The sequence below is a fragment of the Dysidea avara genome, chromosome 7 (genome assembly GCF_963678975.1).
Source record: "Dysidea avara chromosome 7, odDysAvar1.4, whole genome shotgun sequence".
Classification (NCBI taxonomy): domain Eukaryota; kingdom Metazoa; phylum Porifera; class Demospongiae; order Dictyoceratida; family Dysideidae; genus Dysidea; species Dysidea avara.
In genome coordinates this window covers 24,913,343-24,933,512 of record NC_089278.1, presented here as the reverse complement: position 1 = coordinate 24,933,512, position 20,170 = coordinate 24,913,343, and the positions used below count along the sequence as shown (strand labels likewise).

Below are 20,170 nucleotides of genomic sequence, written 5' to 3'. Positions count from 1 at the left end.
AACTATAATCACATAATAACCCTGGAACATGTACAGTGCAGAGCCACAAAATACATCAACCATATAAATCATGGCTCCAAACACTAAATTAAATACTTTTCATGAACATGCAAATAATTATGAACTCAATGATCCAATGTTTCTTATCAAATCTTTGAACACCCCAACAGATATTACAACATCAAAAAGTGTATATCCCTTTTAAACACCAGCAACACCAGATCTGAAACTGATTCACAGTATGTCTGCTACTTACCAATTTAATCAAATTGTAAGACTTTGGCCGGAACTGTCTACCTGTCATTTATCCTTATTTGATCAAACACTAAACAGAAAGTTACAAAACATATCTATGGGAACACTCTAGTTTATCTCTGTCCATACCACCGATGCTCAGAATGACCAAAACTCCACCAATTTTCACTCTCTTTAATTCACTGGATGGTGCTAGCACACTTTCAGAATTCAACCAACCAGTTCACCAAATGATGTACACGTATACTATAATAAATAAACACCCACCAGCTACCATATACTTATAGCTACTAACTTCTATCTCACACATTTGAAGATAAGTAAATAAAGTGCTTTGATAGGAGCTGATCCATCTGATATTAGTAATGTTGTGACGTACAGTAAATCCTGAGGTAAATCACTGTAAATGCTTTAGTAGAGAGGCTAAGCAACAAATTTTGATGAAATCATTCACTTTGTGATAAAAGCTATATAGCACCAAATTTTCTGTGAAAGTTGAGTAAGGTATACTAAATCATTTGGTGCCATATCAAAATCATTGCCTTTAGGGCATGTTTGGAAACTTTTAAACTAGGATATAAGCCCATTTCCTAGCTGTTCAGGAAACCATAAAAGTACATTCAAAATCTTCATTTTGCTTAAATAGCAAGAATATATTTCAAATTTACAGGTTCAATCAGAAAATCTTTCAAAATGTGATAAAATAAACTTTTAAACACTTCTAATGGAGCCAATATTTCAGTGTTAAAAGTGCAGGCACAATCCAATAGAAATAACGCATTACACATCTATGGCTTCATATACCATGAATAGGCCTGCGTCAAATATATATGCCAACATAATAGGCTGGAGTGTTATGCCAGCATAATGCTAGTACATTAGGTGCATATTTCAAACTATGGAGCTTACTTCCATGAAAATTGATCGATACTCCCTAATAGAGCAGTCAGTGGAAACTGCAAGCACTCAAATGCATTGTACATTGCTCCTTAGATCGATACTATCTAATAGAACAGTCACTTTGTAGTGAAATACTCTAATAGAGCATTCACTGATTGAAATGTTCCAAGACAATTGTTAGAAATGCTGCTAACCTAGGAGCATAATGTAAACATAATGAGAACAGTGAAAGAGCATAATATATATAGGTGGATATTTTGGGAAATTCCTGGAAGCTCTTTTGGGAAAAATTTTGAGCATATTTGACCCAGGCCTAACCATGAACTTCCATGCTTCTTTACATGGCAAGCTAATGACCTGGATGTACACCACCCTTGATCAGCTTTTGGATATAACAATCCCTTGCTTTGACTATGCAGATGCAAAGTTTCCGTAAAACACTTTATGGCTTCCCCAGTACAGTTTCTATTGATTTAATTGTCAGGTTCTTTGAGCATGATATGATTGGTAATTTTAATGGCACTGTATCTAATATGAAATCATATGAATCAAGCAAACATTGTACCAAGTTTGGTGCTTTTATCATAAAGTGAACAATTCTTTCGTTTAGCCGCTTAGATAATATGACTCTTAATGGGGATTTGTAACAGCATCACATGCCCAGTATACTACCTGTACAATCGATATCACCGGTTGGATACGAAACATGTTTCACTTGTTACCACATTGAAGAGCACGAAAATACTAACATTTCTTCTTACTGCTGTAGACTATTACTGTACGTAGGTTTTGTATTATGAAAGTTCTCTAAGGCTGAGCAATACAAGCTGCTTTGGTGGAAGCCATTGCCCATTGACTGGCACAAAAGAAACTCATCATAATTGTTGTGCCATTTCGGCATTGCTTCTATACACCAAGGTATATGTTTCTGTTCTTATAGCCTCTGTACACACCTCCTGGTATCAATGATACATGGTTTCTAGAACCCCTTTGGTCATTTGAATTTAACAGAACAGTTTGTAAGTCACACCCCTAGTTTAACTGCCTTTTGTGACAACTTTGTTTAGTGTTGTTATACTGCATGTTTCTGTTCTTGTAAATCAGCACAGTTTTTGTCTATAAAAACTAGCTATTTGTCTTTCTAGCCTAAATCTAATGCTCAAGCAGCCAGTAAGATGGTAACACGTAGGTTCTAATTCCTCTCGCAAACTTCCAGAACTCCAGATCCATCAATGGCCAATAAACTTAGTATGCAGTGCAAACTATGAAAACCACATGCATATTCAAAACACAGCTATTAATTTTCCGGAATGTGATGCTGTTACCAATCTCATATATCTGTGGTTCAAAGAAAAGATCAATAGTGGTTTCACTGAACCTTAATACAGTAGTAAAACATGGCTATAGGCAACTAGCTGGCATTTTTCAACAAATCATTCATTGATATCAATCACTTTCTGTTAGAGCCTAATTTTTTTCAAAAATTTCTCCCAGAGGTGGGCATGCCTCCTATAGATTGGCATGCTTCTCACACACTAAGATCTGTCTCTCTTCCTTAAAATTCAGTGACTACAGAAAAATTCTTAGTCTATGAATCTCACCACTGATCAGTGTACAATCAAACCAGCCAGATTCATACGTTCTCACTGTCCCTGTGGTCCAACTCAGTTTGCCATCTCTCAGGACTAACCTATATTTCCAAGGCAAAGTTGACAAAGAAAGGTTAGTTGGATAGTACTTATTAACGGACTACACCGGCTGAACACTTGCATGACTGATCGGCACTAGCCGGCAGAGATCAGCATCTGATTCTGAGTAAAACTTGTAATGCACTTGTCAATTTCATGCCCCGTCCCCACACCCCAAGTGGGGATTTGACATTGCTTCTTGTCCCCACTCCTGGGACAATTGACAGTTGCCCAATTCACTGACCGATTTTTGGTAGTTGCATTTCTAAACAATAAAATCACACTCGCTATAATTTTACTAGCTATATATAGATGTATACCAGGTTCGAGACCAGGTTAATTATTAGTCACATGCATGAAATATGCGCTTATTCTTGAGGTGTTGTCAAATCCCCTACTAGGGGGTGGGGATTTGACAGCCGATTTTGCCCCAGTAGTGGGAAATTTGACACCACGATTTGTCAAATCCCCCACCCTTCCCGGGGGTGGGGGGGTGGGGCATGAAATTGACAAGTGCATAAGATGGTCAGGAGTGAACTCTCCCCGTTAGCAAAGATCTGAAGAACAGAGTCGTGGAGCCATGTGTACCTCCCTCGATCTAGAGCAGTGGAGTAACCAGTTAGAATATGATACTGCTCTGATACTTTAGATCGTTGCACTTTTCGCCCACCCACTGCGCAAGTGGGTGTGAGTACTTTTTTTTTCTTTTTTTTGAAGATATAAAGAAAATAAGATTAGAACATACAAATAAACAGTTAAACAATTAAATCAAAAACTGAGTCTCTGATTGCACCAAGGCCACAGGAGCACTTTAGATGTAATGACCTTGTGAAGATCGCGCTCCTCTAATGCACTGGATTGCTGAACGTAGCAAACAAAATAACAATCTACATCTAGTACTGTGGCATAAGAGTCATTCCATTTGTCAGACAATAAACTCGCCAATTGCTTGTAAAATACACTGGCTTCATGGCCCATTCCTCCGGAAGCAGAGAACACTAGAGGGGTAAAAGAACTGTGTTCCACTTCACAGATTCGTAACTCATAAGCTCTCTTCTTTGTTATTTCGTGTTTCCTGTAACATAACTGAAGGGTGGTTCCACTGTTGGATGGTGCAAGTGGGTTAAAAACTCTGACGTCCGTATAACATTTTTCATAGCGACCACCCCAAAATCCATTAATGGCAATGTCCAAGCATGCGCCATCCTGAATGTTGGCAGTCTTCTGTGAAACCTTTCATCACTTAGAGGCTGCAGATGAGGCTCAACCTCCACATCATGGCACACTTCAGATAATAATTCAGCTGTGATATCCCTCACTTCGTTGTGGTGTATTGAAGGGAATCCACCCTTTGGACAAGATAGGGCATGATCAACAGAAAAGTTGGTACCACACGCACAATGGGAAGTTGTACGAGAGGGCATGGCATCCAGCCATACCTCAAAGCAAGGGCATCTTGAAAGGCAGTCTTGTGTAGGGAGAAACCATGCTCCTGCACAGGTAGGGCAGTAAGCCAGCTAGAAGCACCCTTTTCCTGTGCTAAAGTAACAGCCCTCTGAAGAGTGGGAGTAAGCTTAGAGAACAGTTCCTTAGAAAGAGTGGACAAATTGATAGTCTTGGATTGTTTAATTTCAAGCTTACGGGAGTACAGACTACAACGAGTATCGGCAGTATAGCCAAAATTCTGTGATAAAATGAGTGATCGTAAGGGTGCTGTGACATACATTGAAGCAGAAAACTCTATAGATGATAAAGAATCAGGTGCAACAATGCCTAGACCACCAAATCTAGTTGGAAGGGCAAAGAGTGAACGTTGAAGAGCACCAGGAGGGTCAAGGGCAGTCAAGGCTGGAATAAACTTTGTCAATAAGGCTTTCTTGAGTGACTGGAAACTAGAAGATGTATCAGGGACTGTACGTGTTACATACAGCCAACGGCTAAATAGTCCATGAGTAAAACATGTATAAGCAGCATGAGGTTGGGTCTTGTGATCTCGCTGATCTATAACTGAACTGACATAGATGATATCTATGGACCATAGTCCGTCTATTATCTAAGTATGGACCTCGGTATGGACTGGCTAATGTTCGGCTGCTCGACTGCTCGGGCAGAGGCTCGGGCAGCTATTCAATATTAAGCGCCAATAAAATAAATTATTGGTCAGTGTGCCAACTCAAACGCCACATGGCATTTCACGGGTATTCTTCGCAAGAAGAATTCGAGCGGCAATTGAATCCTTCTCGCTGGAGTAAACGATTGGATAGTGATGCAGTGATAAAAGAACATATGACGCAAACTAAGAATGGTACGAGACCGATGTTTTGTGTGTGGGCGGGGAAAAGTGACGACACAAGGAAACAACAAAAGCGCTCTGGGCTACGCGAGACTACGTGCTCAATGCGTAATGCGTGATCTGTCAGTTCAGTGTAAAATAGTTTATGCACCACACTTTGTATTTTGCACACATCACCCCAGGCTAGATGGGCTGCCCTTGCCTTTTCACCACCTCCAGTTGGCATGTGCTGGATGGAGGACCACTATTTGACCATGTATTAAGGCATCATATTAAATTTATTTGGCTGTCAGTGACATCTTTGATAAAGCACCGCTACCTGAATATTGGAGCTAAAGTGAAATTCAAACAGCTTTAAATCAGTTAAGTAGCAATATTATGTACAATGCCATTGATTATGAAATAATGCCATTGTAGTTGATGAGGCCACTCAAGCAGTGCATAGTGTATACGTGACTGTCTGTGGCGAACACCAACTCCCTAAATTCCTCCCACCCGGCATAGTTATTTGCGTGTGTGTAGTTGTAGCATTTGTGTTAGCACAAACATTATCATCTAGAAACATGTTGCAGTTTGTGTACTTTTTTCTTGCAAGTTGACTATTGTTCCATGAATAATGAATTCTTAACAGACCAATGTTGTGATTATTGTTACTAAACCTGTGTGCTGGCTGTAAACAGATGTGAGCAAAGCTAGTAGACAATTTTTTGAGTGGCCTTAGCTAGTTGATTTACAAACCTGAGGAACCAGCTTTATGCTCACTTTAATAGCGAATAGTTTTATATTCCTAAAAGTAATACAGTATTGATGAAACCATTTTGTAATTAAATGTTGCTATACTGCAGCTGCTTTGTGATCACTTGAAATTTGTTTACTGCATAGCTACAGAGAAGGCTCGTAAAGAAATACAGTGTGAGCTAGATATACAATATCATGAAAGCGGCTCCACGCTGGACATCTACTATCCACACAATGGTATGTTTGTTTATTGCTCTTGACATATTTTTTTGGTTCTCTAATAGAAACTGGTTCATACAGCAACTCTCCATTGTTTGTATTCTTCCATGGCGGAAACTGGCAGGCACTCAGGTTTGCTGAATTGTACAAATAGTATAATAAAAACAGTACCCCATGGGATTGTCTACATATGTTTACTTTTAAAAGGACACGTCAGGAAACTTTCTAGTAGCCTGGACTGTCTTGAAATTGTAGTTAATATTAGTTGCGAATTTGTACATGTACTGAGAGTAACTTTAGGGCTTGTTGAACATAGGTAATGCTTTTAAAGCTACAGCATATTCCTAAAATTGGCAATTAATACTTTATCTATTGAGCAGGTGAAAAGTTCATTTTCCAAGATTAAAAAAAAATGAGTTGGACTGCCTATTGTTATATTTTCTAGTAAGGATCATGGAGGAAGTATGGCAGTTACATTTACGAAAGCTGGAGTAATCGTAGTGGTAGTGGATTACACTTTGTGTCCTAACGGTATGTAAAAAAAGATTTCTCCATGATAGTACTCTATTAGGGTCCCTGTGATCCTATATCAATAACTGTAATGAAATAATTATCAGTAGGAATCATCACAATAAAAAATGTTTAGATTATTGCATGATGTGGGGATTTAATTCCTATATTATAGCTATTTATAACAAGTACACAAAAAGATTGAAATTTTCAACTAGATACAGCACATCAATAAAAAGTACTGAAACAAGCTGGAGTAGTGCACAATATTGAATCACACTAAAACAATAAGAATTGTTATATCCCTACTGTGCTCTTCTTATGGTATCTTGAGCACAGTAGGGATATGACACTTCTTATTGTTTTACTGTGATTTAATATCATGCACTACTCCAGCTTGTTTCAGTACTTTTTATCGATGTGCTGTGGTCCCTACTCTAGTTGAAAATTTTTAATTTTTTGTGTACTTTTATTTTTATATCACTTTTACTACAGAATTTAAACAAATGGAATGTAATTAGTTTCGCTTTGAAGTCACATTTGGGTTTGATTATACTGTAACTAACCAATGCTGCCAAGTTGTTGTGAAGGAAACACCACAAGTCAATATTTTTTGACCAAAAATTGTTAACCTTCATGATTCCTACTACAAAAGAGCTCCATGTAATGTATTCAACATTGTTGTTATATAGGCACCATCACAAAAATTGTTGAAGAAGGACGTTCTGCTTGCTGCTTTGTTAGAAGACGGTTTCCAACCAATAGGTTTGTTAATGTTTGATCACATATCCTGTTAAGTGTGATCTGCTCAACTATTATGTTACAATCTTAATTACATCACTGCATTCAGATGCCCCTACATTTGACCTAGCAACTGTTATATGATGCAAACCATTTTGAGTGCTACACACTCTTCCTTTATGGCTTGTCTAGATTCACATACACTCCCTCTGTACACATTATTCTATTACGCATGTACCACAAATATGGATATAAGTAATATCCATAATATGCATCTATATACTAGGGCTGGGACAAAGCTTTGTATCCTTCAAAGGTGATTTTACCTGCTTCATAACCATGGATACTAGCACGTCTAATTAGTCAAAAAGCCATGTGTTTCTTGGAACCATGTAACTATTGTTGTAGTCTAAACAGTTGTACTAGAGCCTGTGCTACAGCTGCAACAAAGTGTGAGACCATATGATTGTACACCCATCAATTATGATTATTATGATTACTGATGTGACATAATCAACAAGCTTTGAAGCTTAATTTGGTAGCTTTCTTACAAGAAGCTTCAGAGGTTAAAATTTGACCTTCATTCCAGCCCTATACTATATACTCTATTCCTCTATATGCACCTACATGTGTATTCTAATAGGTTATTCTTGTGTGGTCATTCTTGTGGTAGCCATATCACTGCCTGTATTATGTGTACTGACTGGAGTAGTCTTGAAATGATCAATCCTCAAGTCACTGGTATGTGTATAGTGTATTAGTAGTACAATAGAACAGTATCTGACATGCATTATATAGCAGGTGTATGTGCCATTTCACAAAACTGTTCTAAATTTGTTCAACTACTCTAATAGTGAATACACATATGTAGCACACAGCTGTGACAAAATACTCTAATTGTATGGCAACATTCGGATTACAGCTCTTTTGGATTATATCTGAGCATAAAGAGCTGAAAAAATGCTAACAATATGTTACAAATTCATGTACATACACCCTGTACCTCTGTGAACCTGGTCTGGAAGTGCAATTTTGCAGGTTATAGTAGCACTATCTGCCCTTTGTGATTATTGTATGGGATTTTTAATGTTATAATTGGAGTGAGCCTCAGTGTGCATATCAAATTCAGGAGTGTAGCCAGACACTTTCTGATGAGTGGGCTCCCTTGTACACATGAAACATACTCCCATTCGTGAGAGGCATTATCAAATGTCATGTGAAGTGCATGCACACTAGATCTATAGCTAGCTATACTACAGTAGTAAAACAAATGATGCTGCATTCATGCATGCACATAACAAGCAGCTAACTAACTATGTATAGCTGTGCTTTTCACTACATTTGCAACAGTTATCCATTGATCGTAGTAGCAGAAAATCTGGTGACATCAACCACACTAGATTGGGAGGCTTGCACTTTCTCACAAAAAAAAATGACTGATGACTTCAGTTAAGCATAACCCAATACTGGCCATGGCTGCGGGCTTAATTTTTTTCACTTTTTGATGTCACTTCAGCCTGACAGTATGTACGATACACTCATCATGGACTTACCTTGTGTCCTATTTCTCTTCACTGACAACTCAAGGTGACGATTTGCAGTAACACGATGGCTTCCCTACAGCTGTAACAAAAACCATCTCTATTTTTCTGTAGTGACTGGATTGATTGCAAAGGTGCTTCTCATAGTGTTCTTTATTTGTAGTCCTGTGTATTGGGCTTAAAATGAAGCATAATGGCTATTTTACATTTCCAGTAGCTGATAGTTGGGTCACATGTTCAGACGAAAGCAATAAGTCTGGTGCCATTCTTCCTTTTGATGCAGTATATGTGGTTTCACCAGTCATATAATATTACAAAAAGTAAACAGACAAATACAAGGGAAAATTAGGTTTGATTGGTATTATAGAAAAGTTGATGTTATGCTACTTTTAAAAACCAGGCGCCCAATTAATACATGCCCTTTCTCTTTGGTAGCTACAAAGCCAGATGCATTGTTTTACGCCCACATAGCCTGTTGTGGAAGGCATTCATAAAGTCTTCAGAAGTTTACTTTACCTGGTTTTGAAGCTGACACGAATAAACCACCACACCTCGGAAGCTTACCTACCAGGAAGGTTTATACTGGTTCTGTGCAGCAGCCTTCATTTCACATATGAAGGCTGCTTTTGACACAAAACTGTTTGCTCATGTGGGTGACATGGACTTACACACACGCACGCACGCACGCACGCACGCACGCACGCACGCACGCACACACACACACTTTTTCTAAATTGATTACAGTAACCAGGTGCATGCCCCGCTGCAGGGTGTGTGCCTGGTTAAAAAAAAAATAGAAATAATTTAATCCCTAATTCAGTCACAGGTATAGATATGTAGGGATTAAATGTCCACCAGTAGGCAGCCCTTCCTTGATCCCTAATTGAACTTAAAAATTTTTCTTGTACAGTACACCCTCAGTTATCTGACCCTCATTTATCCATACCCTTGTTTATCTGAAATTGGAAATGATTGTTCTATTAGAGTATTTCAACAGAGCTCTGCATGGGCTTTAGTTATCCTAACAGTTTACTTATCTGTACACTTACCATTACCTGGGGTTTGGATAACCAAGGATCTACCGTACTTGTTTATTTGAGTATGGGTGTACGTGTACATGCACGTAAGTGTACAGTATCTTGGCTAACAATAGTAGTTCATTTCATGATCACAACAGAGTGATGTGTTTAATGGTTGTTTCTTACTAGCATACTGTATGATAGTGTTGCTTGTTAAATTTGTTTCCATTTTACTACAAGTCATTGCATTTATAAGTGCATGCTTGTTTTGTTGTAATCCACCTCTGTAGGTATAGTGTTTCTTAGTGGAGAATTTGATCTCGAAGTGTTTCAGTACTGTTCAGATAACACTAATGTAAAAGTAACAGAGTAAGTTTGTTTAAGTGTTCAAAAGAATATACACAGTTTTTTATGTTACTTAAACTACTCATCTTGACACCATACACGCTTTATAGCCTTGATATTTATGTAATGCATCTAGACAAGAGGTGAAGAACTTCACACCAATTAAAATCATGCAAAATTTGTCAGTTAAGGACTGTAAATGCCTGTTCTATTATGCTGAAAATGACCCTGATGAGTATAAGAGGCAAGGAAAGGAACTCTTAAAAGTTAGCAAGTTGATGCATTAAGTTGTAATAACTGTACAATGTTTATGTATAGGCTCTTACTGATTCCAGTGTTAGCTGCAAATATGAAGAGTTTCCACAATTAGACCACTTTGATATCATAGACAATTTTCAACTGGAAGACTACAAGTTGTCTGCAGTAAGTAATTAGTATAGATTATCGTGAACCTTACTAGTGGGTCATAGTAAGGATTGCCCATTTTCCTAATAAAACGTGCACCAAAAATCACCTTGGAAAGCATCCTTCATCTCAAAAATAATCCTTTCATTGTTCTTTGCAATAAGTAGAGTTCAATTATTGGGTATCAGATGAACAGGAAAAGTACAAAAGTGAACCTTTGAAGGCTGCACCCTTTAAAAACCAGGCCAGTTTCCTGAAATTGTTTTCTGAAATATGTGTGTATGTACTGTCTATGTAGTTTGATTGGTGAGGATTTTAATTTGGAAAATTAGCAAATCTTAGCTGAGTTGAAAGGTTATGCAGTTTCTGGTAGTCTCAAAGTGCACGCTGTCACTTCAGTTTTTCTCAGTTGTATCAATATCCCCACCATATTCAGAAATCGTTCAAACCATATCTCAAACTATCACAAAGTATATGCCTCAGAGTAAACCTTACCTGCTTGTATGTACAATACAGGGTCTACAGGTGTATAGAGCACTCACACTGGGTGGTTGTATAGTAGGGATCACGAAAGTGTACTCTTATAATATGGTACCATGTCTTGGTAATTTCTCTGAGTCACATACTATTTAAATGCACAATGAAAGAATTAAATTGTGCATATTTTTATGTGTACTTTATTTCAATATGTTATGGCAAAATAGAATTTTGCAAAAATGGCCATTTTTTGCTCAGTACATAGGTCACATACCAAAAATTTGTTTCTATTATTAATTTTGCAGTATATATATTTAGCTATAGTATGATGTGCTTAAATCACTGTGACCTTGTGCTTCTGTTAATAGGATATTCTGCAGTTTGTACAACATATACCGTGATGGTATAAACTATGAGCAACACTGACATTTGCTTCAAAAGCTTTGACTATATTGTTCTCTGTATATGTGTGGTGTATAGCTGCATGAATGTATGCAGCCTTTTGTATACAGGTTTTTTTTGTTTTTTTTAACAATATATATAGCATTAAGTAATAGAGTGAGTTTAGTGTGTGTATATGTGGCGTGTTTTACAAAGATTAACTGGCTGCAATGAATGGAGAAAGATATTTTAGTGAGATATCTGCTTCTGGATCAAGAGTTGATCCTGAACAACAACAACAACAAAGATGTCTTCTACCAGGATATGTTGCCTAGGGTTTCAAGGTTATGACCACGATAATCTTGTTGATGGCTGGATGGATTATTGCAACCTCGAGGTTACTCATAAATGACCTAAGATATCAACATGTTATCAGCCAAAATTTCATCTTAGTAATGCTTCTGTTTCAACCACTTGTATATGGGCTTTATTTTAAACAAATCTGTGAGCCTGATAGCACTATTGAAGTAGCTACGTTACATGTGCAAGTTTAATTCAGCTGTTGTTGCTCCACTACCTCTAAGAACCACCGGGATGTAACCAACTTACACCATGCATGGACAAAAAAATTTTTATGTATACAAGTATATTATACTAGTATTCATTCTTTTTTCAGTGATAAATTGTGCACATTTATTATGTATCCAAAATAAATATATAGCCACAGGTGCACTGTTCATATAATTCAGTGAATACACAAGGAAGTTGCATACCCCATGATCAGTCTGATCTGCAATAATAATAGTTTCCATTGTTATATACCCTGAATTATCACTGATCATGAAGAGCTTGCTATGACACTTGCATATATGCCGTAAATTCTGTTACATTATTCACAATAAGCTAGCTAGTGAAGTATCAGTTTGGACACTGTAGGTCTGCTGGCATGATTATCATGCATAATGTATAATATTACGTCTATGCAATTGCTACACAATTACATAGGGCTTTGCTACCTTCACACAAGGCAGTGGAGTGGCAGCCCATGCATTCAGTGCATCCCTGTTGTGCGTAAGAATGATGTAACCAATAATTATATAGGCTGCCAACACTAGTGGCACCAGCATGGTTATGTTTTCTGGACTACAAATGAAAGCCACCATCTAATTTGGAGTGCATATACCCAGCAATGTAGCTTGCAGTAGGCCCTACCAATAAACCGGTACCCTATCAAATAAGTAGGTTTATGTATGCCAGACCAAGATACTATAACAAAATGCTCTAATAGAACAGTCATGGCTTCAAGCAGTTTCAAAGCAGCGTGGGTATCTATATACACACATAGTTACAAAGAAAACTACTTTAGCAGTGGTTTTATAGTTGTGCTTATTTAGAACTGTTACTTTTTGAGGGCGTGTTCATGCAGACCCTCAACACTGGCCTAGTCAGTGGTGCAGTAGGCAGTTACCCTAGGCTTGTTCCCTACTAATTAAACCAGATATTCTAGACACATACCATTATATAGGTGCTCCTATGCAGTTAAATTACATGAATAAATCACATAGCCATACTGTATAGAAGGAAACTTTGTGGATATAAAACATTGATGAATCTTTAATGTGAAGTATATTTCCAACCACCGCTAGCTATAAGTAGTATGTGACAAAATATATGGGGCAATTTTCCAAAGTTTTCTTTACCTATCGATTATTTGCATTCGCCAAAGTTTCCCACTGTATGGTATTTGTAAACAGAGGCGTAGCTAAGGGGGGGCATTTGCCCCCCCATCACTAAATGATTTTTTTTAAACCTTCGTCACAAGTTTACTAGTATTAAACTGACACGCAATTGCAAATGACTGTAAATTATGTACACTACTACGCGGTATCACCAGGGGTTGCTAGTGAATGCGCACACACAACATTCAACTCGTTCGTGAATCCATCGAACGAAAATATTAGAGACATACTTCTATATTTAGCCTAGATTACTCGCGTGATAGAACATTTTTGAATCTAAAAGGAGTGACCGGCACCCGCTTCTCCGCGGCAGGAGTCACAAGTGACAAAGGAGACCAGATGACGCTACGAACCTACTGCCTACGAGGTGATAAAGTGTTAGCTAAATAAATGTACCAAGTATATTTTATCGAGTCGATCACACTGGACCTTTGTACGTACGGCAGTGCAGTCTGTTTCTACTTTGTCAGTCAGTCAGTCAGTCAGGTGGATCAGTCAAGCTTACAAGTTCTGCTAGCAAGACAGGTGGGATTTCGTGCAATACATGGCATTTCAATTTCGCCGAGTGAAGTGAGTGAATACGTCATCCTGTCAGCAGTGTGCTAGGACTGCAGCACAGGCTGTGGCTAACGTAAAGTAACCTGTATTTGCACTAAAGTATTAGCTCTACCGGACTTAGTCTCGCGTGGCCAGACCGCTGTTCCGCGCAGGGGCTTATCGATTGTAGATTATAAGCGCCCGCGCCGAATAGGGTCTGGTACACTTCCAATAGGCCAATTGTGTTCGCGACCCAGCAAAATGTTGGGTGTAAATTATTTCCATCCACCTATAGGCGCCGGATAGATTTTATTTAAGACTTAGAAATGGAAAGGACTGCCCATGTCTGTGGAAGTTCGTCTATTATAGATGCAGCAATTGAAGATTCCATTCAAGATCTAGGTTTAGACACCATCAAACCCAAGCAGCGCGATGCGATACAAAGCTTCTTGTCTGGAAATGACACGTTGGTTGTTTTGCCGACTGGTTATGGGAAGTCTCTCATATATGCAGTTCTTCCGCTGATTTTTGATAAACTGAGAGGTAAGACTAATCAGTAAGTAATTTGGTTCAGTGGTTTTATTTTACTTACAGGGTGCCAAAAGGAAAGCATTGTTTTAGTTGTAAGCCCTTTGATAGCCCTGATGATGGATCAAAAAAGAATTTTATCTCAGAAAGGCCTATCAGTGGAGTATGTTGGAGAAAAACTCGAAAACATAGATGATGTATTGAAAGGCAAAGTACAACTTGTGTATATCAGTCCAGAAAGTTTACTGGGCAATGCAAAGATCAGGAAAATGTTGTTGACTTCTGTGTACTCCCAAAACTTAGTAGGATTTGTTGTAGATGAGGCTCACTGTGTGAAGATATGGTAAGCCAGCTCGTAGCCGGGGTGTGGCAACTTCCGAGATATCTGATACAGTTCCACCACATGTTTTTGATTTATAATTTGCTATAGCAGTAATTACAAGGGTGAAAGGGGTGTCAGACCTCTTTAGTGTACCACCTACACTTTTAGGTAGACGTGATTAATTTTAACTACACATTTGTTTTCCAAAATATAGGGGTGACAAGTTTCGGAGGACGTTTGCTGAGATAGGGACAATCCGGAGCTTGATTAATAAGGAAGTAAACATTCTTGCTCTCACAGCCACTGCTACACATGAAACAGTGAAGAGTATCTTTGAACGTTTGTCAATGACTAATGTTACAATGGTCGGACTTCCTCCTGAGAGGCCAAACATCAAGTACTTTGTTGTCCCTATGCCTAAAATGGCTGATCTTTGTTCAATACTAGCTCAGGAGCTTATAAGCATGAAGGCTGACATGCCTAAAACAGTTTTGTTTTGTCAAAGTTTGCCGCAGTGTGGTGATTTCCATGTAAGAATCAAGAGGCTACTAAAACAGAACATTGCTATACCACCAACAGCTCCCAGTATATTTCCTTTTCGAATGCTCAGTCTTTTTACATCGGCATCTAGAACAGTGATATGGGAGAAGACCCTACAAGAATTCTGTAAAGAAAAGACCAACTTAAGGTTGATCATTGCCACTACTGCTTTTGGCTTGGGGGTGGATTGTCGAGATATAACTCGAATCATCAACTGGGGTGCACCCAATTCCTTGGAAGAATTGGTTCAAGAATCTGGTAGAGCTGGACGAGATAGTAGTGAGGCAGAATCCATTTTATACTATGGGAAAGGAGCCATGACACACATTTCAAAGCCCGTTAAGATTTATGGAGAGAATCAATCTCACTGTAGAAGAACGCTCTTGTTCAAAGATTTTCTTTTCAGTGATGTTGACAAACACGATATTGTTGCATGTAGATGTTGTGATTTGTGTGCTCGATTGTGTGTTTGTGCTAAGTGTAAAAACAATAATTAAAATACAATTTTAAAGATCTAAGTTTATAATTTTCTCTTTAAGCCACTCAGTCACTGCTTTCCAATCAAATGTTTGGAATAAAGGACTCCTCTTGTACGATTGGAGATTCTGTTGACTACTTTCACTGAACACATCATCTGACACCAATTGAGATAATATCATAGCCAAATCTTTTTTAAATGCAGGAAATGTGTGATAGTCCTTATTCTTACTAGCATCAGCCTCATCTTCAAAACGACCACACAGCTTATTGATAATGCCCAGTGTACGTCCTACAGTTTGTATGCACTGGGGCTTCAAATTTGAACCCAGGTTCTCCATCATAGACTTCACACGCCCATTTAAATGTTCCATATGTAGATTGCAAGCTATATTGTGTCCAATTCTTCCAACAGTATTGATAGTTCTCCCCCACTTTAGCTCAGTAACCTGTCTAGGTGACATCACCATAGTCTGAGATAATAATTTGAATGCTTCCAAAGCATAATTTCGGCGGCCAGTATGTTTAAATACAGGCATCAGAAACCGCCAATATCTAATAATGCGATCGCCATCACCCTCTTGTACAGCATCATGGAAGCCATGCCACAGCAAGCCTAAACTCATGACATCCAGTGCATAACTGTAGTCAGTTCCTTTGGGTGGTGTTTTTGAGTTGCTTGAGAATAAATTCATCTTAATCCAATTTCGAACTACGCATTTGGCAACAACATTGCAAGTAAAAACTCTGGATGGCTCATCTTTCATAAGCTTTGTGGCACCAGCAACAATGTACCCGTGCAACACAACCATCAAAAAATCTTCTGTTGCCTTCATGCACTTAGAAGGATCACTCTTAACGGCAGTACAGTTGATTAAGTTCCTAAGTTGATACAGCGTGCCTTTATCTTTACTTGACTTCTTGGTGTATAGTCGCTTCCACATTGCCTGTAGTATATTAGTAACACTTGTACTCAAATAATACACCTGTTACCTGTAATAGACACATTCTAGCATGCCAGTCAGCAACAGCAGGAACAAAACCCTCCAATCGATGTAAAGCTGATGTGTCATCATCCCGTAATGTAATGGCACCTCTAGCACGAGCAGCAGTTAACTGATCACCAAAAAGCAAGATCTTGATTAATCTTGAGTCATCAACTGTATAATCTTTTCCCTCTACAGACACTGTCTTGGTTGCAACATGCACTGGAACATAGTTACTCAAATCATCTAACACCTCAGTCATTTCCTTCAGCAGAGCTTCATTCTTCAGAATCACACCAAGTGGTACCTAGATGCAGATAGATATTACATATATCACAAGTATCAGAAAATTTAGATTACGTCGCCTACAGTATATTATATATCTAATACAACAAATCCATGACACATAGCTATCTACTGTACAAATTTTATAGAATCAGTTATATATGAATATACATACCACTTCAGACTTGCAAGCCATTTCCTTAGAAAATGCACTGGGGATATGCCATGTCACCAAACTTTGCTGATCCTTGAATTGCTCCATGCTTTGCACCAAAATCCTACAATAATCAATGTATTACAAAGAGACACTAAGCAGCAGAATACACACCTTGCTACTAGGGTTTCAAATTCACTGAGTAACTTCTCCACATCATCTGAGCTAGGCAAAAAATTATCAGGATATATGTCAATAGAAGAAGGACAATCATCTGATATTTCAGCAGTGTTGACTCTATTCTGCACAGCATATGAATGAAAATAATGCAATGACCGTGTAGTACGGTCATGACGTTGGAACGAAGGCCGTACATTCTTATCTATGTTGTCCCCTACTATGACATATCCATTCACTGGCTGGTTGGCAGAAACAGTTAAGCTGATCTCATCAGGGCTAACTGGTGACTGGATCAACATAGGACTTTGGTGCACTTCTGCTGCCGTGACACCGTTATCATGTCTTGGATGGCAACTCTCATTTATAGCACTCTCAGTATTCGCATCTTGCAAATCATTCAGGTCAAAGTCATCGTCATCATCCAGATCAAATTCATCATCATCGTTGAGATCAAAGTCATCATCAGATAAAAAATCTCCAAATGAAGAGTCACTGCAGCAGCTGCTATCATCATCTTCGTCGCTGTCGTTTCCATCATTTGCCATATCCAAACAAAGTAATGGGTCACTATTGGCCCGTGGCTGGTCATCGGATACCTAAAAGTATTTTAATTTCAATGCTAATAACCATTATTTTTTATTTATTTTATTATAGTGCTAAAAGTCACCTGGTCCTACAGCCTGTTAAAGATGTTAAGACGATAAGGTGTGTTTAAAAAGTTTGAGATTATGAACATGTCTAACCTTAATAGTCATCAATAGCTTGTTCACCCAAGATATCACATCTGCATCATGATTATCAGACAGTTTTCTAACAGTGTTAGCAGTTGCTGTCACTGATACGGTGATCATAAATGGTTGTAAGCATCGAAAAACCTGTTACAAATAGTAGAAGAGTCATTAAACAGACAACATTAATACCTGCTTGTGTACTCCATTTGCATATAACATCATTGACACAGCCTTTTGAACTTGGCAAAGTTGCTTGCATTGCATCTTCAATACCATCGAAACTATGAAACAGATAAACTTCTCCTTAGCATTAGGCAGTAGATCATGTAGGAACATCCAAAGTGTAGGAACAGCCTCCTTCAATTCTAAGCCCAATAATTCTCAACTAAACTTTTCAAGTTGTTTTGGAGACTCCCTTAACATTGATTTATGTGTTGGAGAATTCAATACCTTCATCTCTTCACCAGCTTTATTGGCCATTGCTTTTATTGTGCAGTCATGTAGGTCCTCTGACTCAACAACTTTCTCTGATGTAGCATTGTACGACTTTCTGCTTAGGGATGTTACAATTGGTTTACGCTTTGGTGTAATACGGTGGTTCCTTACGCGGCCATCTCTGCCTTTAATCTTCACCTACAAAATAATGATTTCGATAGATTTTTAAACATGCATAGCTACTCACAGTTACTTCTGGAGTATTGGGTCCTGTGGATACTGTTGATGTGGTGTTCTATTTGACAATTTAGTATAGGAGCATACTGGTACATAAAAATTGCTTACTATGGCTTCATTTTCATCAGCTTCTCTTTCTTGATCAGGTTCCCCTAGTTGGGCAGTCTCAGCAGATCACTTCTCTCCTGTGTGTGGCCTGGAACAAGACAACTCTTAGTCTCGCGTGGCCAGACCGCTTTTTCTCCGTCACGGCGCTTATCGATTAGAGATTATAAGCGCCTACTCCGAAATAGGGTCTGGTCCAGAATCAATACGTAAACTCGTTTTCACACCCCAAGCAAGAGCTCGGGGTGTTTAATCAACTTTCGTCATAAAACGTATACTTCCTTTTAAATTTCAAGCCACGTACGCACTGGAAATGCCATGAACGATACCCGGTAGACTGTTGATGAGAGACACTGAGGCTGGTATTCTACGGTTAAAAAGGTAACGGATCGATTCCTTGTGAAAACGAAAAGGCTAAAGGCGAACTGAGCAGGGAATCAACCCGTGTTCTTTTTAGCCTTAGAAAACCAGCCTCAGTGTTTCTTATCGACTCTACCGGCTATCGTTCATGGCATTTCCAGTGCGTACGTGGCTTGAAAATTAAAAGGAAGTATACGTTTTATGACGAAGGTTGATTAAACACCCCGAGCTCTTGCTTGGGGTGTGAAAACGAGTTTACGTATTGATTCTGGACCAGACCCTATTTCGGAGTAGGCGCTTATAATCTCTAATCGATAAGCGCCGTGACGGAGAAAAAGCGGTCTGGCTACGCGAGACTAGACAACTCTGTCTGTGGTGGTGCACTTAAATTAGAAAGAATGTCAGAGGATAGCTGGTTAACTTTCACAACAGCTTTGTTGTAGTTTATCAAGTTTCTCTGACAATGTGCACAGAAGTATGCCTATTCTTCAGTTAGCTTCTCAAAAGAATTCACTGACAATCCTGGCCATGTGGCAAAAATAAGTCGATTCAAAATCGCCAGCTCATTTGAACAACTGTTTGCCTTTCCATATAACAACTTGCGGTATCTTCGAGAACCGTCAGTGTCACACTGAGGCTGTAAACACAGAGCACAAGACTCCATCTACCTCGAGTCCATCACTCAAATACAGGCGCATATGATCTAAGACCAGCACGAGTTGGTCAACGCCATATTACTGTTAAATAAAGTGCGAACACAACTGGCCTATTGGAAGTGTACCAGACCCTATTCGGCGCGGGCGCTTATAATCTACAATCGATAAGCCCCTGCGCGGAACAGCGGTCTGGCCACGCGAGACTATACCGGACTGTGGATGAATTTGTTGGAGTACAGTTGTGGCACGTGCGATGATGCTCGCGAATATAGCTACCTCGATTGGAAGCAGTCAGTACTGAAATAGTTACGTAGCTAGTTCTTTAATACTACACCGTATGCTGGCTAGCCCACCATTGGGTCATTAGCCTTTTTTGCAATCATAAA

General features: G+C 38.8%; 3 protein-coding genes across 4 annotated transcripts; 2 read left to right on the top strand and 1 right to left on the bottom strand.

Moving 5' to 3' along the window:
- Positions 1 to 5,000: 5,000 nt before the first annotated feature.
- On the top strand, positions 5,001 to 11,685 carry LOC136261388 (kynurenine formamidase-like). The gene is made up of 10 exons (XM_066055390.1): positions 5,001 to 5,148; positions 6,019 to 6,111; positions 6,159 to 6,225; positions 6,539 to 6,624; positions 7,296 to 7,368; positions 7,988 to 8,085; positions 10,195 to 10,273; positions 10,386 to 10,515; positions 10,568 to 10,672; positions 11,500 to 11,685. The coding sequence occupies exons 1-10, from the start codon at positions 5,028 to 5,030 to the stop codon at positions 11,530 to 11,532; spliced, it is 885 nt and encodes a 294-aa protein (XP_065911462.1). The 5' UTR covers positions 5,001 to 5,027; the 3' UTR covers positions 11,533 to 11,685.
- A 1,814-nt stretch (positions 11,686 to 13,499) lies between these two features.
- Positions 13,500 to 15,696, top strand: LOC136260581 (uncharacterized). Its single transcript, XM_066054373.1, has 4 exons — positions 13,500 to 13,821; positions 14,084 to 14,331; positions 14,383 to 14,659; positions 14,853 to 15,696. Exons 2-4 carry the CDS (start codon positions 14,115 to 14,117, stop codon positions 15,673 to 15,675), a joined length of 1,317 nt encoding a protein of 438 aa, XP_065910445.1. The 5' UTR covers positions 13,500 to 13,821; positions 14,084 to 14,114; the 3' UTR covers positions 15,676 to 15,696.
- LOC136260580 (uncharacterized) lies at positions 15,560 to 18,913 on the bottom strand. Of its 2 annotated transcripts, XM_066054371.1 has the most exons (8): positions 18,772 to 18,913; positions 18,674 to 18,721; positions 18,181 to 18,624; positions 18,004 to 18,135; positions 17,255 to 17,856; positions 17,102 to 17,204; positions 16,649 to 16,948; positions 15,560 to 16,602 (listed from the first exon to the last, which is right to left on the bottom strand). In XM_066054371.1, exons 3-8 carry the CDS (start codon positions 18,325 to 18,327, stop codon positions 15,685 to 15,687), a joined length of 2,202 nt encoding a protein of 733 aa, XP_065910443.1. In that variant the 5' UTR covers positions 18,328 to 18,624; positions 18,674 to 18,721; positions 18,772 to 18,913; the 3' UTR covers positions 15,560 to 15,684. The 2 variants fall into 2 exon arrangements, with proteins under 2 accessions (XP_065910443.1, XP_065910444.1); XM_066054372.1 differs by lacking the exon at positions 18,674 to 18,721 and having other exon boundaries at positions 18,772 to 18,892.
- Between the last annotated feature and the right edge of the window lie 1,257 nt (positions 18,914 to 20,170).

Bases quoted from the DNA above. Each gene is read 5' to 3' on its own strand.
- LOC136261388 (XM_066055390.1), top strand. From the start codon at position 5,028: ATGGCATTTCACGGGTATTCTTCGCAAGAAGAATTCGAGCGGCAATTG. The intron at 6,625-7,295 runs GTATGTAAAAAA...GTTGTTATATAG, and splicing joins TTACACTTTGTGTCCTAACG to GCACCATCACAAAAATTGTT. The intron at 7,369-7,987 runs GTTTGTTAATGT...GTATTCTAATAG, and splicing joins AGACGGTTTCCAACCAATAG to GTTATTCTTGTGTGGTCATT.
- LOC136260581 (XM_066054373.1), top strand. From the start codon at position 14,115: ATGGAAAGGACTGCCCATGTCTGTGGAAGTTCGTCTATTATAGATGCA. The intron at 14,332-14,382 runs GTAAGACTAATC...TTTTACTTACAG, and splicing joins GATTTTTGATAAACTGAGAG to GGTGCCAAAAGGAAAGCATT. The intron at 14,660-14,852 runs GTAAGCCAGCTC...TCCAAAATATAG, and splicing joins GCTCACTGTGTGAAGATATG to GGGTGACAAGTTTCGGAGGA.
- LOC136260580 (XM_066054371.1), bottom strand. From the start codon at position 18,327: ATGTTCCTACATGATCTACTGCCTAATGCTAAGGAGAAGTTTATCTGT. The intron at 16,949-17,101 runs GTATGTATATTC...ATCTGCATCTAG, and splicing joins TGGCTTGCAAGTCTGAAGTG to GTACCACTTGGTGTGATTCT. The intron at 16,603-16,648 runs GTAACAGGTGTA...AATATACTACAG, and splicing joins CTAGAATGTGTCTATTACAG to GCAATGTGGAAGCGACTATA.